The sequence below is a fragment of the Acinonyx jubatus genome, chromosome E2, assembly GCF_027475565.1.
Source record: "Acinonyx jubatus isolate Ajub_Pintada_27869175 chromosome E2, VMU_Ajub_asm_v1.0, whole genome shotgun sequence".
In the NCBI taxonomy this organism is placed as follows: Eukaryota; Metazoa; Chordata; class Mammalia; order Carnivora; family Felidae; genus Acinonyx; species Acinonyx jubatus.
Genome location: NC_069396.1, coordinates 56,712,063 through 56,738,146, shown reverse-complemented (window position 1 = coordinate 56,738,146; position 26,084 = coordinate 56,712,063). Strand labels below are relative to the sequence as shown.

At 53.5% G+C, this 26,084-nt stretch overlaps 2 protein-coding genes across 2 annotated transcripts; both read right to left on the bottom strand.

The window, feature by feature from the left end:
• Nucleotides 1-449: 449 nt before the first annotated feature.
• Nucleotides 450-15,773, bottom strand: CACNG8 (calcium voltage-gated channel auxiliary subunit gamma 8). Its single transcript, XM_027036998.2, has 4 exons — nucleotides 15,301-15,773; nucleotides 7,153-7,236; nucleotides 5,987-6,127; nucleotides 450-3,784 (listed from the first exon to the last, which is right to left on the bottom strand). Exons 1-4 carry the CDS (start codon nucleotides 15,476-15,478, stop codon nucleotides 3,021-3,023), a joined length of 1,167 nt encoding a protein of 388 aa, XP_026892799.2. The 5' UTR covers nucleotides 15,479-15,773; the 3' UTR covers nucleotides 450-3,020.
• Nucleotides 15,636-22,066, bottom strand: LOC128313181 (proline-rich protein 36-like). Its single transcript, XM_053210110.1, has 3 exons — nucleotides 22,053-22,066; nucleotides 18,397-19,447; nucleotides 15,636-15,773 (listed from the first exon to the last, which is right to left on the bottom strand). The coding sequence occupies exons 1-3, from the start codon at nucleotides 22,064-22,066 to the stop codon at nucleotides 15,750-15,752; spliced, it is 1,089 nt and encodes a 362-aa protein (XP_053066085.1). The 3' UTR covers nucleotides 15,636-15,749.
• Nucleotides 22,067-26,084: the final 4,018 nt, after the last annotated feature.

The window sequence follows — 26,084 nt, the reverse complement described above, 5'->3', positions numbered from 1 at the left end:
CCTCACCTGGATTTGCTCAACCCTGTTAATCTGCCTGCCGGGGGGGAGGGGGGCTCCTCCCAAACCTGTACCCCCCCACCTCAGCTTCTGTGCTGCCTTTGGTGGCCCAAATGCTTGTCCCGTCCCGTATCTGTCCAAACGTAGGGCTCCCCAGGAGAGCCAGACCTTGAGTGCCCACCAGCACATTCCTTAGGCCTAGCCTGGGTCTAGAACAGGTTGGTGCTCAATAAATACTTCTTGAATCCTGAAGACAAAACCAAAGACATGGGTCATTCCCGTCCTGTCCGCTGTGCAAGCTTCCAAGTCTCCACGCTTCCTTCTGGGCATGTCTCTGGATACTTCTCTGTAGGTCCACCTCCCCATCTCTGTGTGGTTTTGTGTGTTGAGACATCTCTCCTCTCCAGGTCACCCTCAGTGTCTTCAGCTTTCCCTCATCCTGCCTTCCTCCCCCTCCTTCCCCCGCCCCCCTCCCCCACTTCTCTCTCCTCCCCGCCTTCTGCCCATCTTCCCCCTCTTTCTCGCTCTAGGTTTGGCCTTTGGACCTAGACTCCACTGCGCCCTAACCAGGCCTTCCTCCTCCCACCAAACTCTTTTGACTCCACCACTCCCTGCCCTTCTCTCCATACATCTTCCCTACACTCAGTTCTCTGACTCTTGCTAACTTGTATTCCTTTCCCCACACTCTCCACCTTCTCTCCCTGCAACTGTCCCCAGGGAGTTCCTCCCTGGCCCTCTGCCCTCCAGGCTCCCCCTCTTTCTAGTCTACCCACTACCCACAAGGCGCCTGAGGGGAACTCCCAACACCCAACCTGATTCTGTCCCTCCTTTGCTCTGCCCCTTTCTGCTGCCTCACTTCGTCATCGTCATCGGGACAGAGGCTGCCCCTGGGCACCACCAATTACCACCCCTCCCCATTTGTGTCCGTGTCTGGCTTCCCACAAGACTGGGGGGGCCTTAGAGGGCAGGGCAGGGTCTGAAGCATCTCCAACCCCCAGCATCGCCCTGCACAGGGCCTGCCACACAGGAGACCTTGGGAGATATTCACTGAGCAAAGGGACATCCACTAAGCACCATGTGCTTCCTGCATCGTCCATAGCCTTCAGATGCATCCCCCTGCACCCCACAGCCCTTGCTCAGCTCACTGGCCACATCCCACAGCACCAGCCTCCTGTTCACCCCTTTCCCGAGTGGCTCCTTCTCACACCCACGTCCAGTCCTGCCCTTCTGCTGCTCAAAGCTGTCCCCCGTCTCCCCACTACCCTCAGAATAAAGCCCAAACCCCGCAGCCTGGAACTCCAGCACTTCTGACTCTGGTTTCCAGCTGCTTCTCTGACCTAACCACCACCACCACCCCCGTCCTCCAGCATCCCAGATCTCTGAGCTCTGTCCCCAGTACAGCATGCAATGTCGCCCCCCTGGCCTTTGCATGAGTCACCCCCTTCATCCCTTGGCAGATTCCTACTCATCCTTTTTAAACCTAGGCTGGGACTTATGTTCTCCAGGAAGTCTCCCTGAGTACAGCCCACTCCTGGGACTTGGTCACTCTGTTCTCCCCATTGTGGTCCCTGTCACAGTGCCCATCACCCTGCCTGGATTGCAGTTTTTGACGACTCCTCTTTGAGAGCAAGGAGAGGGTCTGTTTCATCTGGGGCAATCCTGATTCCAACATACTGCCTGGTGTGTTCGCAGAGGCACAGAAATGTCAATGAGTGAATGGCTGAATTAATGAATGAATGAAACACAAATGTCTAAATCGCACCAGACACCATGCCTGTGCTTCAGTATTTTGTGTGATTATCTGCGTCCTCCCAGGAGTGTGAGTTTCAAGGGCCAGTGCCTGTGTTTGATGCTGAATTTCAGCCTGTCTCTGCCTCTCACTCTCTTCTTTGAGTTCCTGCCTCCCTTTTGTACTCCATTCACGTTATGTTCCCTTTGAAAGCCATTCCAGGGCCCCCTGCTGCCCTCAGAATAAAATCCAAAATCCTGAGGCCCTGGGCAGTCTGGCTCTGTTTACATCTCCGGCATCATCTTGGCCCATCTGCACCCAGCGCACTATGCCGTAGCCCTCCCTTAAGCTCTTCCTGCCCCTGGGCCTTGGCATATGCTGTTCTCTGGCTGCCACACTTCCAGCCTCACCTGGCTGGCTTCCTGTCATCCTTTCAATGTCAGCTAAAATATTTCTTCCTTTTAAACTGGGTTACCCATCCCTGACAGAACATTTTGTAGCATTTCAGACTTCTCCTGTGTCCTAACTGTACCTTGCTGCTTGTACACACAGTTCTTTGATTAACGTCTGTCTCCTGCACAAGATGCAAACTCTGGAGGACGCTGGGGAGACCCTGTCTGTCTTCCTCCTTTCTGTAGCCTCAGCATCTGGCACAACGCCTAGTGCTTAGGTGCACAAATAAATTTCGGATAATGAATGAACCAGTCACTCTGATCGCCTGTTTATGTTCCCTCTCCAGCGCCTTCCTGGTACACAACAGGCACTTAATAAACCCTTGTGGAATAATGAATGAAAAAATGAATGAATGCCCACATCCACTCCTCGTTACTTTGCCTTTCTGCCTGCCTTCTCTTTACCTTTCTATCTCTTTACAAAGGGCATATATATAGTTTGTAGGTATAACTATATATTCGTGTGTTATGGGCCCCTCTCCAGGAGTTGGGCCGGGCTGGGCTGGGAGTCCCTCCCTCCCCCACCGCCCCGCCCCCACATGCACACAGCAAAACATTAAAAAGAAAACATCTCAAAACTGCAAAAAAACTCCACAGCCCTCCCCCCGCCCCGCCAACCCACAAAAAAAAGTAAATAAATAAAACACGACGCCCCCTCCTGACGGCTCCCTCCCTCAGGGTCCCCGATCGGAAGGCGGGGCGCGGGGAGGGCCACGCAGTTCTCCAGCGCGCTCGCGGGGAGGGGGGAGGGGGGGCGCCCCCGCCCCACCCCGGCAGCCTCGTTGCACGCGCGCCCGCGCACGCGCCCCGGACACGCCCCCTCGGCGCCCCCCGGCGCGCCCCTACACCGGCGTGGTTTTCCTGTTGAGCGTGTTGGTGTTGGAGGCGGCGGCCTCCTTGGCCAGGGTCCCGGGGGCTGGCGCCGCGGGCGCAGGCGGGGCGGGCGCGGGCGCGGCGGGCGGCCCGGTGACCGTGACCGTGACCCCGCCGCCCGCCTCCTTGGGGAAGGCATTGTGCAGCGTGAGGAAGCCGGGCGCCCCCCCGCGGTCCCGCTCGGCGCCCGCCCCGCCGCCGCCGCCCGCGCCCGCCGCCGCGCCGCCGTACGCCCCGCCGGCTCCGCCACCGCCGCCGCCGCCGCCGGCCCCCGCCAGCCCCGCGGCCACGCTGCCCTTGGACGGGTCGCGGCTGAGAGTGTACATGGAGATGTCCGTGGAGGCGAAGCCCGGGCCCCCGGCGCCGCCGGGAGACGCGTCCCGCGACGGCGACGGCTCGCTGGAGCGGGAGCTAGAGCGGGAGCGGCGGCGGTAGCGGAAGCGGTAACTGGGCAGACGGAGGATGGCCGAGGGGCCGCTCCCGCCACTGCCGCCCGCGCCCCCGCCGGCCTTGAGCAGGTCCGAGCGAGACTGGCAGTGCGCCTCGCGGCTGCGCTCGATGTAGATGTTGACGGCCAGCACGCCGATCACCTCGGCCAGGATGAACGACAGCCCGCCGAAGTAGAAGGACCAGCCGTACGAGTAGTGGTTCTTCTTCTCCTCGTCCCGCTTCGGACCCGGCTCGCCCGCGTTGGCCGAGATGTACACGATCACGCCGATGATGTTGCTCAGGCCTGGGCGGGGACGGTCAGACGGGAGCCTGGAGGCCACCCCCGGCCCCGCCCCCGCCCCGCCCCGCCCGTCCCAGCCCGGCCCCAGGTGCCCTGAACTCATCCAAGCTGCCCCGGGCCCCGCCCCGGCTGGTCTAAGCTCCACCCCCGGACGGTGTAGGCTCCGCTACAAGTGCTCCCTGTCCCGTCCCAGGTGCCCTGAACTCCTCCTGAGCTGCCCAGGCCCCGGAAATCGTCTGGTCTAAGCTCCACCCCCTGGCGGTATAGGCCCCGCCCCAAGTGCCCCCTGTCACGCCCCAGACGGCCCCTTCCAGTCCCAAGTGCTGTAAACTCCTCCCCACCTGGCCCAGGCCCCGCCCCAAGTGCTCCCTATCCTTACCCACCAGTCCCAGCCCCGCCCCAGGTTCCCGGAATTCCAACCCAGCTGGCTCAGGCCCCGCCCCTTCTGGCCTAAGCTGCACCCCCAGGCGGCGTAAGCCCTGCCCCAAATGCTCCCTGTCCTGACCCGGACGGTCCATGTCCTGTCCCAGGTTTCTAAATTCCTCCCCGGCTAGCCCATGTTCCACCCCGCATTGGTCTAAGACCCACGCCTCGGTGGTGTAGGGCCCCCTCCCCAAATGCTCCCTATCCCGCACTGGACGATTCCTGTCCCGTCCCAGGTGCCCTGAACTCCTCCCAACCTGGCCCAGGCTCCGCCCTGCCCTGGTCTAAGCTCCACCCCCAGGTGGCATAGGCCCCGCCCTAGATAGTCCTCGCCCTATCCCAGGTGTCCTACACTCCAACCAAGAGGTGCAGACCCCGCCCAGGCGGACCTAAGTCCCACCCCAGGGCGGTGTAGGCCCCGCCCCTGTTGGTCTAAGCCCCAACCCCTGGAGGTGTAGGCCCCACCCCGAATAGTCCCTGCCCCGTCCCAGGTCCTCTAAACTTCCCCCTGCCCCAGCTAACCCAGGCCCTGCCCCAAAACAGCCTAGTCTGGACCACGCCCCAGCCCCACGGCCCTAGGCGGTTCAGGCCCTGGCTGGCCCGAGTCCTGTCACAGATGGTCTAAACTCCTCCCGAGTTGATCTAGGGCCCACCCCTAGAGGGCCGAACTCCCAGCTAGCCCAGGCCCTGCTCAGTCTGGTCTAAACCCTGCCCGTGATGAGGTGATCCCAGCCTGTGTTTACAGGCCCTACCCTGGCTGGTCTAACTCTACCCTTAACGTTATAAAGCTGGGTTTTCTCTTGGGCCCTATGCTCCTTTAAACTCTGTTAATGAGGTACTTCTGCCTGATTCTCTAGGCCCGGTACCTTGCTGATGTAAACTCTTCATGGTATTAACCCAGACTGGTTATCTAGTCTAGGCCCTCCCCCTGCTGGTCTAAAATTCGTCTTTACTAGAGCACGTTCACACACACCCACCCACCCGTCTACCCTAAGCCCGCCTCCAACTTGTCAAACCCCGCCCCCTGCGGGTCCCCTCTTACGCCTGGCCCCCGCCTTTCTAGTCTTCTGGCTCAAAAGCAGCTCTTGATCCACCGCCAAAGCACACCCTGCTCTTTATGCTAAATCCTTCCCCTTCTCCGAATTCTGCCCCCTGGAATTTCCGAGCACTACTCATTTCATGTAGAAAAGCGGGGGAGGGAGGAGGGAGAGGAGCGTGGGGAGCCTCACTCCAAGTTAGTCCGGATGGTTTTCCAGCACCAGCCTCTTCTTGAATCCACCAAGGTCCACGAGGCCCCGCCCCCTAAAGCAGGTTCCTCCCCCTCTATCTGCAGCCAAATTACTTTCTCCCGGTCCCGCCCAGTCCTCGGATGCCAGCCCCACCCATCAATCCCCAAGATCCCGACCCCCTTCACCAAGCCCCGCCCCTTCCGTCTCCATAACCGCGCGGGTTTTGGAACCTAAACTCCCCGCAATCCCGATTACGCGCTAGACACCTGTCAGTGCTGGGTTGTTCCCCTCCCCCCCATCCCGAAGACAGCGCTAAGGCGACACCTACCTTGCCCAGCGGGTGGCGATGGAGCTTAGGAAGAGCCTAGGAAGGCTCTAGGCCCCCGCAGGCGCCTGGGGCAGGGTGGCTTTGCAAACGCGCCGGCACACACACACACACACACACACACACACACACACGCACGCACGCGCGCGCGCACACATGCGCACACGTGTGCGCGCGCGCGCGCAGGTGGGCCGCCCCAGCCGGCCGCCCCCTCCCTCTGCCTCTCACCTGCTGCCACGAACAGGATCCCTGCGCCCAGAATGATGTTCCTCTTGGATTTGTAGACCCGGGAGGCCGCCACGCACACGCCCCCGAGCAGCAGCAGGATGGCGCTGAGGATGGGAAAGATGCTGGAGGCCCGGACGACTCCTGCGAGGGAAAGGAGGGGAGAGAGAGAGTGGGGAGCCAGGGAGTCAGATGCGGCCCTTTGCTCTCCTCACCAGTTTTTGTCTCCGCTTCTCTCGCTGGAATCCTCCCATTCTCTCTCTCTGCCTGTGTTCTGATTATTTCGTTTTTTGTTTCATTCTCTCTCCCCTTTAAAATTTCTCTATTTCTCCCGCCTTTTTCTTTCTCCTTCGGGCTATTTTTCTCTCTCCTGGTGTATTTATTTTTCTTTTTCCTTTCTCAATATCACTCTCCCTCTCTCTGAACTTCTCTGTGACCCCTCTCTCTTTCTCTCTTTGCCTTCCTTCTCTGCGTATTTCTTTCCTTTCTCCAGATCTATCAAATCTCTTAAAATCTTATCCACCACCCCTTTCTGCCTGGCTTCATGTCCCTCTTTGGGTTCCCCTCCTTTCCTCCTCTTCTGTGTCACCCCCATGCTTCTGCTTGGCTCCATCTATTGCTCCGGTCTTCGCTTGTGTGTGTCTGTCTGTCTTGTCTGTCTTTCTCTCTGCAGTCTTTCCCACCCACCCTCCAAACCCCAGCAAACGGATTTTGCGATTTCTGAGCTGGCTGAGGCCGCAGCCAATCATAATTCAGGATTTGCCGCGTTCTCGGCGTAGCTACCAATCGCATCACCGGCTTCCCCAGCCTGCTCGAGAGAGTGGCCAGTCCGCGCCGCAGATTGCCTCACGGCCCAGGGCGCACTGGCCAATCCCAGCCCAGACACCGACAGCCAGTCACAGAGCAGTGTTGCCAAGGGCGCCGAGCAGCAAGGCGGCCAATCCCCTCCCAGGATCCCCCATCAGCCCGCCTCGAGGTGAGAGGAGGGGGCGGGAGAGGGATCACTGAGCCAATAGGGAGCCAGAGGATCTCAGCATCTGGATTTGGATTGGCTGACAAGTTCATCTCCGCGTGTCGATCTAAGTGCCGCTCCCCAGCCCCCTCTCCGCTCTCTAGGCGCCCCTCCCCGTCCCAGCAGCGCCCCCACTCTGACCCAGACCCCCACGTACGGAGCAGATACTCCGCGCTGTCATGGTCGTAGTCCGTGTCCTCCGGGAAATGGTTGATCTTCACGCAGACACCTCTTTTCAACCCTGGAGGGGGATGGGGGTGATGGTGGGGGGTGTACTTAAGAGTTGGGGGAACTCCCCTGTGAGAGACGACCCCCTCTTCCCCAAATCCCTTCTTCCTTCTGGGCCTATTGAGAGACAGGACATCCTGGCTCCTGGGCCTGTCAGCATCTGGGTCAAACTTTAAACCTCTAAGGCCTCGGTTTTCCCACCAAAAAAGAAAAAGAAAGAAAAACCCACGCAACACTCGCTAAAAGGCCACAAGGACCCTTGCCCTGTAACCCGAGCTAGGACACTCAACCTCTCTGGCCTTCTGCCTACCCCTAAGAAAGAAGGTGCTGGTTTAGGCAATGTCAAGGCGCTCTGCAACTCTGAACTCGACGGGTCTGAAAATGCGTGAGAAAACCAAGGAGGGCACAGAAGGCGAGGACTACATTTCCCATGAGGCTCCATGGAGTCTTAAATCCAATTGTGAACGCTCAGCCCCAGTGGATCATGGGAGTTGTAGTCTCTTCTGTTCTGCCTCTAGGGAAAGGGATTCCGAGCCTCTTACCTGGAATCCTCGGGAAGTTGGAGTGGCTGGAGCAAGTAGAGGCATTCGAGGAGGTATGCCTCTAGACGTCATGCAGTCTTACCCCCTTCTTCCATCCCAGACTCCTCATCCTCACACCCTTTGGGGACCCGTCTTCCCTCTCACTTTGGGGACGGTTCCTATTCTACTACCTCTAGCACACAGCTGGAGATTGATATGTAAGTATAAATATAAATACACTTAGTTTCCTCGATTCTCCAGGCTCCTTCCAACCTCCAGGCCTTTGCCCATGCTGTGGATTCCGTTCACATTCTTCACTGATGAAAAACTTACTCTGCAAGTGGGAGGCTCACAGGGTACCTGTTTGAGGAAGCTCTCCCTGTGCGCGCGCACGCCTCCTACCAAAGTTGGGTCAGTCTCCCCCTCCAGGAGAGCGGAGTTCCTCCGGGAACAGCGCCCTGCGGTACCCCTCCCCCTCCTTTTTTTTTTTTTTTTTTTTTTTTGGCATGCATAGGGTTCATTTATGAGCTCCTTCCTCAGCAAACTGGGAGTTTCTGCAGGAGGAAAGCATGGGGTCTGATTCCTCGTGTGTCCCTAGCATTGCCTGGCACAAAGGAGGCCTCAAGAAATGGGTGTTGAATGAATGAATGAAATTATGAATGAATATAAGGATAGCAGAAGGGGAGGCTGGAGGCAGAAGATGGCAGGGAATGGAGATAAAGGAAAGGATTGGGAAGAAGGAATATAAGGCAGTGAGTAATTCCACTAATCGCTAACACTTGCTAAGTGCTTCCTAGGTGGATTAACTCATCCGGAGCTCCCAAGAGTCCTATGAAATAGATAATGTTATTGGTGCTGGGCAGTGGCCAAACGTTGGGAATTGGAGCCACGCTGCTTGACAATGAAACCCGACGCCGTCGTGTCCTTATTCTGTGACCTTGTTGGTATTACTGAGGCCAATTGGCTTCAATCCTTTCACCTATAAAGAGGGGATGATAGGACCTATGTCATGGGGTTGTGAGGATTGAATCCAGGTAAAGAGATTTAGCACTTTGCATAGAACATAATTAAGTGCTCAGTTGATATCAGTCGATATACCCATTGTCCAGATGAGGAAGCAGAGACACAGAAAGGATTCATCAATTCACAGCTGATGGGGGGAGGGGTGGAAGCAGAATTAAAACACACAGCAGTTTGCCCTACTGGAATATAGGCTATGGGCTGTTCACCACTGTATCCCGAGCATCTACAACAATGCCTAGCACTTAGTAGGTGCTTAATAAATGTTTTTATGAAAGAATGATTGAATGGGTCCAAGCACTTGAAAAGAGGCTCCACATCACTCATCATTAGGGGAATGCAAATCAAAACCACAATGAGATACCACATCATAGTCCTTAGGATGGTTACTATTTAAAAAAAAAAAAAGTAAAACAGAAAATAAGCGTTGGTGAGGATGAGAAATTGGAATCCTTGTGCACTGTTGGTGGGGGTGTAAGATGTTGCAGTTGCTACAGAAAAGAGTATGGAGATTCCTCAAAAGGTGAAAAACGATATCACTATATGACCCAGCAATTCCACTTCTGGGTGTAGACTCAAGAGAATTAGAAGGCAGGGTCTCTAAGAAATACATTCACACCCATATTCACAGCAGCATTATTCACAACAGCCAAAAACAACCCAAGTGTCCGCTGACAAATGAATGGATAAACAGAATGTGATCTCTACGTATAATGGAATATTATTCAGCCTTAAAAAGTAAGGGAATTCTGACGTGTTGCCACATGGACGGACCTTGAGGACATTACGCTGAGTGAGACAAACCAGTCATAAAAATACAAATATTTGTACGATTCTATTTATATGAGGTCCCTGGAGGAGTCAAATTCATAGAGACAGAAGGTAGGATGGTGGGTTCCGGGGGCTGGGGGAGGGGGGAGGGGGAGTTCTTTAATGGGAACGGTTTCATTTTGCAAGATGGAAAGGGTTCTGGAGAATGGGTGCACAGCCATGTGAGCGTACTTAACGCTAACTGTACTCTACGCCTGAAAACAGTTATGATGATACTGTTTAATGTTATGTTTTGTTATGTTATATTTTACCACAGTTTTTTTTTTTAAAGGAATGAATGATTGATTGATTATATACCTCTCAAGCGCAAGACTTATCAATATTGATAAGTCTTATCAATATTGATATTACATCAATAATTGATTATATATATTATTATGTTTTGTTAACTTATATTTTACCACAATTTTTTTAAAAAAGGAATGACGGGGCGCCTGGGTGGCTCAGTCGGTTAAGCGTCCGACTTCAGCTCAGGTCATGATCTCCCGCTCCGTGAGTTCAAGCCCCGCGTCGGGCTCTGTGCTGACAGCTCAGAGCCTGGAGCCTGTTTCGGATTCTGTGTCTCCCTCTCTCTGACCCTCCCCCATTCATGCTCTGTCTCTCTCTGTCTCAAAAATAAATAAATGTTAAAAACAAAATTTTTTTTAATAAAAAAGGAATGAATGATTGATTGTATACCTCTCAAGCGCAAGTCTTATCCATCAGCCCATGCATTATGGTGTGGTAGGTAAGACTGTGGGTTCAAGTTCTCTCCTTTTCTTGAATGGGATCACATCACTTCTCTCAAAACATGAATCATAATTAATTAATTAATCATAGACCCTCTCAACAGATTAGTGATGACAGCAGTAATGATAACTAGTAGTTACTAAGGGCTAACCACACACCAGGCACCTGTCCAAGCATCTGACAGGTATTGACGCACGCGATAATTATGACGAGTCCCGGGGCTACTGGACAGTAACGATATCCCCACTTTACAGATGAGAAAACTGAGGCACAGAGTGGAAGAAGTTGCTCGGTCCCATGTAGATGGTAAATCATGGGGAGGAGATTAAGTGCAGCTGAACTTCAGGGGCACACGTATTTAAGGCAGGGGAGCACGGTGGCTGTGGTGGCCAGGAGCATGGACTCTGGACTCACATTCCCTGGGTGGCCACTTCCCAGCTGTGTGGCTTTTGGGCACTTGAATGCCCCTGAGTCTCAGCCTCCTCCTATGGAAAATGAGGACAATGATATGACCTCATAGGGTTTGAAAAGTGTTCAGTGAAATACAGAGTTGAGTGCAGAATACAGGGGGCTGTGCAGCATGCATCTGTGTATCATCTGACCTGACGGGGCTGAGCCAGGAGGTTTCATGTGCAGGGATGGCAGTGATGTGTCCCTGGGTCCCCCCCAGAGTCTGCCTAGCACAGACCTGGGTGGGGTGGGTGTAAAAGGGCTGGGTGCTGCAGTGAGGACGTGTGGGGATGTGGGCTCCAGCCTGCTCTGACCCTCACATGGCCATGTGGCTGACTCACTTCCCTTTCTGGCCATCAGCGTCCTCCTCTGACAAACTCGAATGGTAATAGTACCTTCCCCCCTTGGCACAATTAGCAGAATTCGGTGAGATAAGGCGTGAAAAGTCCTGAACACAGGGGCTTCAGATAACTTGCTCCAATAAATGGAGCTGTGGGTCCATTGAGTCCTGACAGGTGGCTTTTGGGCACCAGAAACGTGGCAACTGAGGTGAGGTGTGAACATAAAATATGCACCAAATTTCAGACTTAGTATTAAAAAAAAGCATAATATTCCATCAATAATACTTTATATTGCTTACATATTAAAATGATAATTTTGGCTATGCTCGCTTAAATAAAACATATTATTAACCTTTATACTGATTTATTATAAATTTATAATTTCTATTTTTTAAATTATATTCATTGAACCTTCTCCCTTTTCCTTGTTTGAATGTAGCTCCTAGAAAAATTTAAGTCATATATGCATTTCTGTTGGGTAGTGCTGGATCAGAGGCTGGGGCTTCTGGGTTATCAAGGAAGGGGAAGGGGGGGCCTCAGGGCAGTCACCTGAATTCTGAATAATAATTAGAAGAAGAACTACAACAAAATGAAATGACATAATCTAGCCCTTACTCTGTGCCTGCTGGCCTTTTAAGTGCTTTACAATGGTAGCTCACTGAATCCCTCTGAAATCCCTATGGGTTGGGGGAGGGAGACTATTCCAATCCCCATTTCACAGATGATGGAAAGGAGGAACAGAGAGGTTAAATATGTGGCCCTGGGTCACCTTGCTGTGCATGGCAGACAGGAGGTAAACCCAATGAGCCTGGTCCTAAAGTCTGCAATCCTCAGTCACTCCATCTGCCGCATCTGTCGGGGAGACTCACAGGGACATGGGAATGAGACCCCAAGTCTCCGGGGAAGACGGTGCCTTCAGGAGGCAATGGCTCAGGGGGTTCGCTTTCTACATTCCCAGGTCCCCGATGGGCTGGAGGCTGATGGATGCATTGTTCTGTTCTCCTAGGAGATAAACCAGACCTGGATTCAAATCCAGACTCTAAAACATACTGGTTGTGTGACCTTGGGAAAGCCACTCGGCTTTCTCTGAGCCTTAGCTGCCATTTCTAGAAGGTGGAGATAACAGGAGTCCGTATGGAACAGGCTTATCGTGGGATTTCAGAGACCAATAAATGACAGTTACAGTAATAATAAAGCCAGCCTTCGTCTACACCCTCCTCAAGACACTTGGACACTTGCTTTGGTTTCCAGGACACCCGCTTACCTCATCTTCCCCAAACCTCCACGGCCCCTGCTTCCTGGGCTCCTTCGCAGGTGCTCTCATCTCTGTTAACAGTGGACTAGCTCAGGCTGCAGCCCTTAGCTAATTGGTTTGTTTCCCTCCTCATTCTCTAGGTGACCTCATCCATCCATATGCAATGACCCCCTCCCATTTATATCTCCCGCCCAGACTGTCGAACTCTGGCCTCCTCAGTCATATCACTAACAGCCTAGACCAGGGGTCAGCAAACCACAACCTAAGGGTCAAACCCAGCCTGCCAAAGCCAGTGAAAGAATGGGTTTTATGCTTTCTGAGTGATTGAAAAAAAATACATATATCAAAGGAGGCTATTTCGTGGCACGTGAGAAAGATATGAAAATTCAGAAGCCGGTGTCCGTGCACGAGTTTAACTGGAACGTGGTCTCTCTCCTTCATACGCGAGTGGCTGTGACAGGGACCGGAGGGTCCACAGACCCTAAAATACTGACTGTATGGCACTTTTCTATGCTTGCCCCTGTCCCAGGTGATGGCTCTAGTAGGCATCCTAAATTTAGCGTGGCCAAAACAGCTCATGATATTGCTCCTCACAATAAATTAGATCAGAGACGATAAAATAAACGTAACAAAACCCCCGCTGTTCCACCCTTTGGGTGTTCCCCCCCCCACCTCCCCCCCCCCCCCCCCCGGCATCTCGCCCCGTTCTCAGTCTCCCACAGCCTTGGGAGCAGTGACTCTCAACTAGGGGTGAGTTTATTCCTAGACCAGAGACAGTTGACAATTTGGGTTGTCACGACTTGGGGACTGCTCCTGGCATGGAGAACGTGGAGGCCAGGATGCCGCTAAGCAGGACGGCCCCCACAACACGGAGCGATCCACACCAAAGTGTCAACAGTGCTGAGGTTGGGAGATGCTGTTTTAGAGACTCCTCTCTCTCTCTCTCTCACATCCCACAGCCACCCTGCCACCGCTTTAGCTTTGGGACATGCTCTGAATTCAAATCACTTCTTCAACTCCACGGCTCCCCCTCCAGAAAAACCACCTCCCGTTCCCCCTCTTGCCTGCCTGTTCGCCTTTTGTCTCTCAGTGTAAGTCAGTTCTTGTTTCTCCTCTGCTCAGGAACCCTGGTCCCAGGACCTAGAACTCGGGAGACAGGGTCTGTTTGTCTCTTCAATTGCCCCATCACGTCCCCTTCACTCACTCTGCCGGTGACCACACACACAGGCTCCCACCTCAGGGCCTTTGCACTGGCTGTATCTTTCCTCCGGAGAGTCACGCGGCTCTATCTCTCACTTCCTTTAGACCTCCACTCCAGGGTCACCTGCTCGGCAAAGCCTGACCTAGTCTCCTCACCTGCAACTTCACGTAAGTGTCCTAACACATTCCATCCCCTCCTCTGTCCCCCTTAGCACTGAGTGCCATCTAATACCCTAAAACTTTTGCTTACTTATCTTTCTGATTATTTGCCTGTCGTTCTGGAATATAACACATACAAATCCAGGGATCTTTTGTTTTTCACTGCTGTAGCCCCAGAATCAAGAACAGTGCCTGGCACATAGTATAAAGTCAATAAACATTGGTCGTTGGACGGATGAACGAATGAATGAATGAATGGTAGTTTTACTATATGCCATACACTGTCCTAGGGTTTCAGGATGCCAACTTCCACATGTGGCTGGTGCCTGGTGCTTGGTCAGACCAGTGAAAGGACATGGACCGCATGCCTGGTCTGAAGGAGCACATGCCACTTGGGCTGGCCCACCGTGGCCCCTGCACAACGAGGCTGCACAACGTCCACTGGTTCAAACAAAGCTGGAAATCAGATTTCCAATGTGAAGTCTCCCTATTTTTAAACGTTGGCAACTGATTCAGATTTGGGTTTCAGTTTTAAATGCTTGGCACACCAGACAAAGCTTATCTGCACATTACTTCCCTTAGACCTGAGTTCTCTTGGTTCTGCCCCCCATCACAGCTGGGCGACCTTGGGCAAGTGGCTTAACCTCTCTGAGCCTCAGTCTCCTCATCCCCCAACGGGAGGGTGCACCTGCCTCGCAGAATTAAACGACGGACCATTGCATTGCACTCCTCGCTCACGCAGGAGAGCTGTGAGGCTCAGGGGGGTGAACAGACAGCGATCACAGGGGACAGATGCACGGTGGGGCATAGTGGGCTGGTGGGGCATGGTGGGCCGGGACCCCAGGTCTCCTGCCTACCCAACCCCCACCCCCAGAGCCTCTGTGTTCTGCAAAGCTGAGTGGGAGGGAGAGGGCAGGTGAGCCAGCGGAGGGGAGGCAGAGGGCCCGGAGCAGGCAGAGCAGGACCCAAAGACACAGCAGAGATGGAGACTGGAGGACGCAGTGGCCTTAGGGTCCAGAAATGGGGCCTGGGAGGAGGAGGAAGAGGAAGCAGGTGTGGCGGAGTGGGGATGAAGCAGAGCAGTGTGGAGAACAGAGGAGGCCGCGGGCCAGGATGGGAGGTTGGCGGAAACCCTAAAGGGGAGAGGCAGGCAGGGCCGGGGTCTACAGGAGGTGGGGGGAGCTGAGGGTCAGGAGCTCTGACCTGATGGGGCACGACCCACCGTGAAGTCTGGGGGACAGCGGAGGAAGAAGGGGCAAAGGGGTGGGGGTGTGGGGAGAGGCGCAGGGGCACGGGGAGGATGGTGGGGGGTGGGGGGAGGAGGTGAGACTGCCCAGGAGAGGGACGGAGGCTCCACACACCGGGTGGGGGGCAAGCGAGGAGGAATTGCAGAGGGCGCAGCGGAGGAAGGAGGCAGAGGGAGGGACGGGAAGGGGCAGGAGGGTGTGTGTGGGGGATGCAGGCCGGGATCCCAGCAGGGAGGGCGGGCGCGCGGGCGCCCACCGCGCAGGAGAGAGGTCCGGAGGAGGGGAGGAGGGGCGCGAGGCGGCCCCCCCCCCCACATACCCTACCTTCCAGGCAGCATATCCTCCAGAGCCCCGAGTGGGTGAGGCCGCCGGGGTCCTTCTTCTCCGAGGAGCCGCTGCCCCCGCGGTGGGCCGGCGCGTCGTCGCCGGCCGTGAGGTTGGTGGTGTTGCAGATGAACGCGCGCGTGTACAGCCAGTAGTCGGTGCTGATGGCGATGGTCATGAGGCCGAAGGCCGCGAAGGCGCCCACCGTGGTCAGCACCACCTGCACCCCCTTCTCGCACCACAGGCCCCTCTCCTCGTTCCAGCGCTTCAGCGACTCCAGTTTGACCACGGGCAGCCGGGGGGCCGTGGGCCACCACCGGGGCAGCGGGGGCGGGGCCGTGCCGGCGGCTGGGTGGGGGGCACAGCGCAGGCAGAAGTGGGGGCCCGGGGCCGGCCGGGCTGGGCTGGGGGGGGGGGCGGCGAGGAGGAGGCGCGCGCCGGGGAGGGGGTCAGAGGGCGGCCATGGTCGCCGGCTGGGGGGGGGGGCGGGGAGCAGATACGGGATTAGTGGAGAGGCACGGTACCTCCCCCACTGCCGCCCCCACCCCACAGAGCACCCCCCACTATTTCCCGGGGGCCGGAGAAACTCCTTCCACCGTGGTTCCCACTGCCTCCCTTTTCTCTGAAAAAGTCTCCCTCCTCCCGGGGCAGTCTTCCCACTTAATCCCACTGGGAGAAGTCGCCCCCACCCCCACCACAGTTCCTGCCACTGTACATCCTCCCGGGCCCTCCCGCTCCAACCCCTCCCCCCATTCGCCGTCCTCACCTTCCCCAGAGGCCAAGCCACCCCGCACTTTAGCCCCTGGGCTCCCCCCTCCACCGGAACCCCTCTCCCCTCTCTCCCTCATGTCCTACAAGACCCACATCACCATCCGTGTCTCATGCAGTGCTGCCCGGCTTCCCAAGTCCCCTGAAAGTTTCACCTCCTCACCTACTACGTCCTCTACTCAAGAAAAATAAACCTCTCCATCTCTCAGCTAAAAAAAAAAAAACAAAAACCCAACCTCTTCCCAACTAATCCTCGCTGTTTGCACAACTGAGAACCACAGGATGACCACCACTGCCACCCTCACCCCCCCGCAGTCTCTCCTGCATGGGAACCCACTTCCCCACTCAGACCCCTGCGTCTCTGGACCAAGCTTCTCAACCCCAATCCCTCAGTCGCACCTGGAAATCAACAAAGGATCTTAGACACCAGGATACCGGTGCCCCACCTGAACCCCACCTGAGCAATCCCCATTTCATTGGTCTGGGGTGTAGCCCTGAGCATCTAGGTTTTTAAAAGTTCCCCTGGGGGGATTCTCGTGGGCAGTCAACACCTCGCACTGGACCCATCTGGTTTAGAAGAATGCCCGCAGCTGCATCACATCCACTCCACAGCCCCCACGGTCTCCCTTGGACCACCTCCCATCCCCTACGTGTCTTGATCTCCAGGAACGCCCCCCCCACACACACACACACACTCCTTTTGCTTAAAGAAGTCTTTGAGTCTGGCCCCTACTGTCTCTACAACTTAGGCAAACTCATCAGTGCCATCACTTTCTCCTCCTCCATTAAGAAAAATTTCCTCCATGGGCTCCACAGAGGAGTACTCACAGGAATCCTCCCCCCAGACCCCCAGTCCCTCTCCATTCAGGAATGGCTCAATGTTTGGCCTGAGCTCCCACTGCTGTCCAGGGAGCTCCCCGTCCCCTCTGCCCAGCTTCTCCCCCCACCCCACTCCTCTGCCCCTTCCACCATCTCCCACTGCCTGAAAATCCCCTGACTATACCCCTTGCTGCCGGTTATCTTTATCACACCGATGAACCCCCCCCAACTCTACATCTCCCCAATTCACTTGGACCTCCTACTCTCCTCAACTTACAGGAACCTCTTCCCCCTTCCCTGACTTCTCTCACATCATCAAGAATCCCCTTCCTCCACCAATATCTCATCTACTCAGGAAAATTCCCTAGATGAGTCCTCACCAACTTCCCTTCTTGGGACACCCCCCCCCCCCAACGCACACACACCCTTTCACCTGTGCAGGGACATGCTGTATAGATAGCTCTACTTTCTTCCAAATTTACATGGACCCCCCCCCCGCCCCACATAGTCAGTACCCCTTAGAAAAATTTCATCCACGAGGCTACAACTCTCTTTTAGTTACACATAACTGTCCACTCTGCAACCCCCATGTCTGTTCATTCCCCCCCAGGCACAGCATGCCCACCACCACACCCCCAGCCCTCCCTTCCAGGCAAGCGACCCTAACCCCCTTCCACCACTCACTGTTTCCTAGACTTCTTCCCCAAACCCCCAGTTACAGTTAAGAGCCTGGGAGCCAACAGGAGAAAACAGAAGAAACCCTGGGTCCTAGCATCAGGGTGACCTTGGCCTTTTCCACCCCCATCAGCTGGCCCCGCCTGGGTCTGCTCTTAGGAGGGGCTACTGAAAAAGGTTGTCTATGGGGGGTGTCTCCATGGCAACTGGGCCTAGTGCCCCACACGAGTGTTCCCTCCCCACCTCCACTCAGCTGCCCACACGAAGCCCCTACCATCCCCTCCATCAGCCCACTGGACACTCATGGCCCCCAGCCCCTGTCCTTGGTTCTGGCCCCTTCCTCCTTCCTCTCCAGACGGATGCCGAGTTTCCTCTTCTTATCTACTGGCTCCTTCTCCCCCATCTGTGCCCCTCACCACCAGCACCACCACCTCAACTGTCCTAGCAAATCTCTGCTTCCCCCCCGGAGTGATCCCATGACCCCGAAGTGTACCCCTCCCCCAGCTGGGCCCCCCACAACCCAGGATCAGCAGGGGATAGAAACGGGGTAAGTGAGGGAAATTCTCCCATCAAAAAAAGATTTGAAGATCTTTTCATTCTGTCGATTTGAGGGGCAATCTGTTTGGTTTTAGGGACTCTTCCTTTAGTCCATCTGTCAGTGGCAGCAAAGGAGGAGGGAGCAGGGGACCCCCAATTCTAAAGCTTCCGGATATGACAGGGGTCACCAGCCCTTCTCCCTCTGAAGGGGCTGGCTCCTTCCTCCAGAATTAGGGGGGTCACAGAACCTTCCTTGTACATCCACCCACCTCCGATTAATAAAAAGATCTGTCTCACCTCTGTTAACGATAGGTCAACTCTCCGATGCACTGGGGAGGGGGACGATGAGCCCCCCTGCCTGCACCCCCCCCAGAAAAACCCTGGTGGCTCCCAGTTCTCACTGCTCCCCCTCCCCCAGCAGCGAAGGACCCAGGCGTCCGACCTGGTTGGGGGGTGTTGAGGTGGGAGGGGAGGCTGAGGGGCCGCTCTTAGCTCAGGCCCCAAGGGAGTGGGGGTCGGGATGAAAAAAAAAAAAAGGTGAGGAGACAATTTGGTTCCCGTGTCGCTGGGTAAAGTGCGGAGCTGGAGGACGAGAGAGGGAGGGAGGAGGGAGGGAGGGGGAGGGGAGCCGCTGGGGATGGGGGAGCCACAGAGAGGAGGTGGGGGGAGGGAAACGATTGGGGGGCAGGGTCTGGGTGGCAGAAGGAAGCTGAGGGAAAAGAGAGAGAGAGACCCAGAGAGGGAGGGAGAGAGACACAGAGAGACAAGGAGAAGCGGAAAGAGAGAAACCCAGAGACTGTGAAACAGAAATGGGGGAGGGAGAAATTTGGGGGAGGCAGCGGCTGGTAGCAGAAGGAAGTTGGAGAGAGAGACACACACAGAGAAATATCCAGAGAGAGAAGGGGACAGAGACAGAGACACAAAGAGAGAAACCAAGAGACTGGGGGAACAGATGGGGGATGGGGTAAGGGAGAGGATGAGGGGGGGGTCAGGATGGGATAACAGAAGGAAAGAAGAGACAGGGACAGAGTCATCCAGAGAGGGGGAGGAGAGACAGATGGGGAGAGACAGACAGAGACTGAGGATGGGGGAGAGAACGAAACAGAGAAAGGGAGAGAGAGAAATTGGGGGGTGGGGGCAAGGTCTTAATAGAGAGAAGGATGATTTAGAGAGAGAAAAATGGAGAGAGAGAGCGGACAAGAGAGTGAATAATAAAAGAAATTTAGGGGAGAAGGTTCTGAGTGGCAGAAGATGCCTGGACACAGAAAAGCCGGTGCAGAAGGAAAGAGAGAGAGAGGTGGAGAGAGCCTGCCTGGGAGAGACCCCGGGAACGAGAGACAGAGAGAGACTGAGGAGGCATCAGAAGGAAGCTGGAGGAAAACAGGAGAGGGGCCAGGCTCCGATGGATGAAGGAGGTCAGAGATCGAGGCCACCCGCGCCCCCTCCCCCACCACATCCCCAGCCCCCATCCCTGCCCCCATCCCCATTCCAAAGCCACCACCCCACCCCCACTAGCCTCCTTCTCTCCACAGCATCGCTTTTCGCCGCCACCGCCTCTTCCTGTCGCCATAGCAACAGGATCCAGGCGCCCAGCCAAGGCTGGCAGCGGCGCCGGAAATGAGGGGAGGGCCTTTCCAAAAGGACCCCAGGAGCTGTCCCCTTTCCCCAAATCCAAGGGAAAGCTCAACTTCCCGGGCCTCCTCCCCACCCCCCACAACTGCCAAGGGCAAAGAGCCCCTGAAAATAAAATTCCATTCGATTCAATTTACCAGGATAGCAAGCCCTTTGAGTTTCACCAATATATATATATTTTTAATTTTCATTTCACCCCCTACCTGCCCCTAGCTCAAAGAGTTAGATTCCCGCCCACCCCCCAAGATGGGGACTGGCATGAGGGGGGAAACAGAGTATGAGAAGCTCGGGTGGAAATATGCCTCAAAGAAATCTGCCTGGGGTTGGGTGGGACAGCTTTGCAAGTTTTAAGAATAATGATGGTTGGAGTTAGAGAACTACCAGTAGCCAGGGGGTGGAAAAATCTGAGATGAGAGTCAGAAAGTTTGGTTTTGGACTCAAATCTCAGAGATGGCCGTAGCCACCCTGTGACCTTGGGCAAAACATTTCCTCCTTTCTAGACTCGGTGATTATGGGAACAAAACCCCCCTCCAATTAATCGAGAACGTCGGTGAGACAAGGTCTTGCGCACTGCTCTACACTAGCAGTTTGTTCCGGGCTGTGACCTCAGGCAAATGCTATCCAAAACCAAAAGCTGGCCATGACCACAGACTTGGGCTAGGCAGTTTGCAAGCTTCCTTGTCTCCCGGAATTCTTACGGAATCCTTGCAATGTGGACGCTGACATTCCCATATTACAGATGAGCAAACTGAGGCTCGGAGATGTATCGTGATTTGCCCAAACCACTCAGGGAATAAAAGGCAGAGTTGGAGATGAAGCAGTTTCTTTGTGGGGATTGACAGGGGTGGTCAGCAGTGGGTGAACTTCAGAGCCACTTAACATGCTGTTTTGGGGGAACAGGTCCTCCCTTTTGGGGACTGGTGGAGACAGAGAAAACCTGTGTTCCCCACTCATCCAATCCGCTCCCCCAGAGGAGCAAGAGCCTTCTGTACACAGCATCTCACATTTCCAATGGAGTTTCCAGAGGTCAGATTACTTAATTCTCAACATGCCCCCCCCCAGGGGAGGGGGGGGAGTTTAGAGAGGCATTCTGACACCCCTGGTTTAGAAGCAAGGAAGCACCAGCCTCAAGGGAAGGGGCCTGGAATTCATTCATTCGAGAATTATTTGTCCCTCTTCTGCTCTTTTGCCAGGGAGAGGGACGCAGCTGTGCACAATAACGGTAACCGACATAAATTGAACGCTAAATATTACGGACTCAAAGTCATTTGCAGGCATCGACTTGGTCCTCCAGCTTCTGCGGTTAGCCCCCATTTTCAAGATGTGTAAACTGAGACAGAGAGGTCAGCACATCAGGAAGGTAGGAAGTGCGGTGGCAATGAGAGCCAGGGCTTCAGATCCCAGAGCCTGCGCTGTTTTCTCTGCTAAAAATAAACAACAAAAAACAGAAACCTTCAAAGGGTGAACACAACGATGAGGGTAATAAAACAAGCCAGGGTTTCTAAACCTAGAACCAGTGATGCTAGCTGGGTATTTCTCTTGGGGGGGGGGGTGGCATCCCAGGCCACTTCAGAATGTTCACCAGCATCCATCCACAGACTCTACCCACCAGATGCCAGGAGCAAGGGGTATAATAAAAAGAACCCAGGGGTGCCCGGAGGGTGGCTCAGTCGGTCTTAATTTCAGCTCAGGTCATGAACTCAGAGTTCCTGAGCTCGAGCCCTGCATGGGGCTACGTGCTGACAGTGAGGACCCTGCCTGGGTTTCTCCTTCTCTCCCTCCCTCTCTGCCCCTCCCCTACTGGCCCCTTCTCCCTCCCTCTCTCTCTCTCAAAATAAATAAATAAACTTAAAAAAAAAAAGAATTTAGTCTGTCCCACCTCAAATCTTGTTCCTTATTGGAAAAGCCTTTGCATGTTTTTAGCTGTTTCTTCTCTTACTTCCTAAATAAGGAAGTAAATAATAATTATCTTCTGAATGTGTCAGCATTATACATTCTAGATTCCTTTTCTCTGATAGATAAGGATTTAACTCATGCAGACCTCACTTTTCCCTTCCTTCCTCCCCATATAAATATTTTTAGTTCTTCTACTGGTTAATTTTGAGGCAGTAAGTGATAGACTTTATTTACATCATGATTTCTTGCCTCAGAGACCATATATCTGGTTTCTTGTCAGCAGCTTTATTGAGATAGAATCCACATACCATATAATTCACCCAAGAAAAGTGTATATAACTCAATGGCTTTTCGTGTAATCATAGAATAGGGCAATCATCAAGTTTAGATCATTGCAGAGCATCCTTCTGAGCCCAAGGAGTAACCTTGACTTGGTCATCGTCCCCATCGCCCAGCCCCCCACACCCTATCCTAGCCCTAGGCAATCACTAAGCTACTTTCTGGCTGTATAGGTTGGCCTGGTCTGAACATTTCATATCAATGGAATCACACAATATTTGTTTATTTGTGTCTGACTTTTTACTTAGCACAATGTTTCCAAGGTTCACCCATGCTGTAACATATATCAGGACTTCACTTCCTTTTCTTGATGAATATTATTCCATTGTAAGGATACATTATGTTTTACTTATCCATCGGGCATTTGGGTCATCTCCCATTTTGGCCTTTGTACACATACTGCCGTGAACATTTGTGTGTGAGTTTTTCCATGGACATATGTGTTCACATCTCTTGGGCATGTACCTAGGGGTGGAATTCTGCCTCCTCTGTTTACTTGTCCTCTGGAGAAATGAGATATCACCTCTGGACTTTGTGTTGTAAGATACAAATGTTAGACCCAGTGGTCAACCCTTCTGTCCGTGGAAGGACCCCTCAGAAGGAGTGTCACTGAAGGTGCAGGGTTTTTTTTTATTTGTTTGTTTTTTAATTTCTTTTTATTTTCTATTAATTAATTAGTTTGTTTATTTATTTATTTATTTTAATAGACCCAGTGACCAACTTTTCTGTTCATGGAAGGACCCCTCAGAAGGAGTGTCACAGAAGGTGCAGGGGTTTTTTGTTTGTTTTTAAATTTCTTTTTATTTTCTATTAATTAGTTAGTTTGTTTATTCTGATAGACCCAGTGACCAACCCTTCTGTTCATGGAAGGACCCCTCAGAAGGAGTGTCACAGAAAGTGCAGGGTTTTTTTGTTTTTTAATTTCTTATTTTATTTTTTTAATGTTTATTTATTTTTAAGAGAGAAAGAGAGAGGGAGCGTGAGCTGGGGAGGAACAGAGAGAAAGGAAGGTATAGAATCCAATCAGAAGCAGGCTCCAGGCTCTGAGCTGTCAGCACAGAGCCTGACAAGGGGCTCGAACTCACGAGCTGTGAGATCGTGACCTGAGCTGAAGTCCGATGCTTAACCGACTGAGCCACCCAGGCGCCCCCGGAAGGTGCAGGTTATGGCCTCTTTCAGATCTCATTCCTAAGTTTGCTCATAAAGTCCTGTCACATTATCAAAGGTTTCCCGTAGGTTTAACCTAGAGACCTGTAGGCTGTCGACTCAGAGATAAGTCTGCTAAGCCCCTAGCTTGAGAAGGTCCTCCACCCTTACTTCCCTTGATCCCAAGTGGTTGGTAGAACTCCAAAATGACCCCTAAGAAGATCCTAAGATTCCTGCCCACCCCCCCACCCCCTGCGGTATACACCCTGTAGGATCCCCTCCCTTTGAGTCTGGGCAAGACTTGTGAGTAGGGTGGGGTGTCATTCCCGTGATTGGGTAACATTATATGGCAAGGTGAAGGGATTTTGCACATGTAATTAAGGTCCGCAAATAAACTGACTTGTAGTTAATCAAAAGAGAGATTATCCTGGGTGGGCCTAACCTAATCAGGCGATCTCTTTTCAAATGGTGGAGAAGTCAGAGTGATTCAGAGCAAGGGATTCTCCTGCTGTCCTGCAGGAGCAAACCCAAACCATCCTGCTCCAGAGAGGGCCATCCTACTACCCAGAGCACAGAAACGTCAGTCGTATGACCACAAGGAAATGATTCCTATATCCCGAGGGAGCTTGGGAGTGGATCCCTCCCTAACTGAACTCCCAGATGAGGACACAGCCAGTTGGCATCCTGACTGCAGCCTTGGGAGACCCTGAGCAGAAGACCTCCCTGCACTGTGCCGGGTTCCTGAGCCGTGGAAAGTGTCAGATAAGAAACAGATGCTGCTTTAAGCCACGGCATTTGTGTTTTTTGTTACGCGGCAATGGGTAACTGAAAGACTCTGTAAAGCATGCTGCACTGTGAAGGTCGCTATGGATGCTCAGCCAGTGTTGCGTTAATGCCCCCTCTCCATAACTCCCTGGCCATCACTCCCAACAACCAGCCAGTCCCCGTGTGCAGGGCCCTCTCCTCCCTGGATTCCAGCCTTGTCTCATGCCATCCTCACAACTGCCTCCCACAAACAGAGTGGATTCCCCTACCCTGCCCAGCTCCTTAGCACTTTTGAGGTTCCTGAGCGTGGCTCCCCGGCCTGGAATCTCCTTCCATCTCCTTCCACCTACTGGAATCTTCTTCCATCTCCAACATGAAGGTTCAACTGAAATGCTTCTTCCTCCAGGAAGCCTTCCCTGACTTCCCAAGGCTGCATCAGAGGAGACAGCTGTACCTCGCCCTGGAGTGCCCCCCATTAAAGCACAGTCACTCTGCATTGTGATTGGCTTGTCGGTCTGTCCCCCACCCTCCAGTAGAGCCAGGGACTGTTCAAGACAGGCACGGGGCTGGTTCACTTCCATATCCCCAGTGCCCAGTTTGGTTTTGGTAGACCGGAAGTCTCAGTCTGCAGGTGCTGAATGGATGGACAGACAGATGGACGGAGGAAGGAGCAAAAGACTCCAGGAACAAGTGGATACATATTCTAGAGTCCTCCGGCAGCCAATTACAACCTCCCATCCCTGTCCGACCCCTCTCCCCGCCTCATATCCTGAGTGAGCATTCTCCCAGGTGCTTGAGCATATCTGGTCAACAACAGCTGGGGCCTTTGTGTTTTCTCAAGAGGAACAGAGTGGTGGTGGCATGTTTTCCCGCTGTACCAGGAAGAGAAGATCAGCGTTTCTCAAACGTCCTCATTCAGGGTGAAGTGGAAATATTCCAGTGCTGAGGAATCAGGTGGCCTGAGTTCCAATCCTTGCTTTTCCTTGCCTCCCTGAGGGACCCAGAATCAAATACTGTGCTCTGGGTACTTTATCTGCTTGTCTGTAAAGGTGGGGAGGGGGTGAGGGAAGTGATCTCACGGCAGATGGGAGGTCCTGGGACCATGATTCAAAATCACACATCCTGGGAATTCTGGCAGGGTTTTTAGGGTGTCTGTGAAGCTCTGGAAATTGCTGATGAAATTGTGTGAATGTGGGTGCTCTTTTCTGGGGGTCCACGGCTTTTCTCCGTTTCCCAAAGGGACCTTGAGTCCCCTACAAGAGTCACTGCCTATTGACAGATTTAGCAAAATCTCACTTGTGTCAATAAAAATTGTGAAAAAGCAAGGCAGAGTATATGAATGCATGGATATTGTCTAAAGCCGGTTTCCTCGACCTGAGCACTAGTCCCATCTTGGACCAGGTCATTCTTTGTGCTGGCCGTCATTCTGTGCACTAGAGGGTGTCCAGCAACATCCCTGGCCTCCACCCACCCCATGGGAGGCCAACAGCACCCCCTCCCAAGGATGACATCCAAAAATGCCCTCAGACATGGCCTGATGTCCCCCCTACCCCACCGGGGGCATCATCACCCAGGTGGAGGGCTGCCTACTAGACAAAAGGAAACTGATAACAATCACTCCCTCTGGGAAGTGAAGCTGGGGTTGAGATCAGTAAAAAGATGAAAGGTACTTTTTTTCTTCCTATCCTTCTCTGCTGCTTAAATTTGAAATTCATGACTAGGTATTACATTTATAACAAAAATGAGTTTATTGCTAAAATGAGTTATCTCCATTCAAGGGACACACACAGCCACTGAAAAAAATGATGTGAATCTCTACATCTGACAGGCTGTTTGCCTCCATGACATACAGCCACAATGCTTAACGTGTTTGGTCTCAGGACCCCTCTATATGCTTAAAAATTGGGAGGGTGGGGCTCAGTCAGTTAAGCGTCTGACTCTGGATTTTTGGATTTCTGGATTCAGGATTTCTGACTCATGATTTCAGGATTCATGAGTTTGAACTCAGCATCAGGTTCCGTGCTGCAGCTCAGAGCCTGGAGCCTGCTTCGTATTCTATGTCTTCCTCTCTGTCTGCCCCTCTCCCACTCTCTCTCTCTCTCTCTCTCTCAAAAATAAATACATATTTTTAAAAAACACTTTTTTTTTTTTAATTGCAGGGGACCTGGGGCGCCTGGGTGGCTCAGTTGGTTAAGCATCTGACTCTG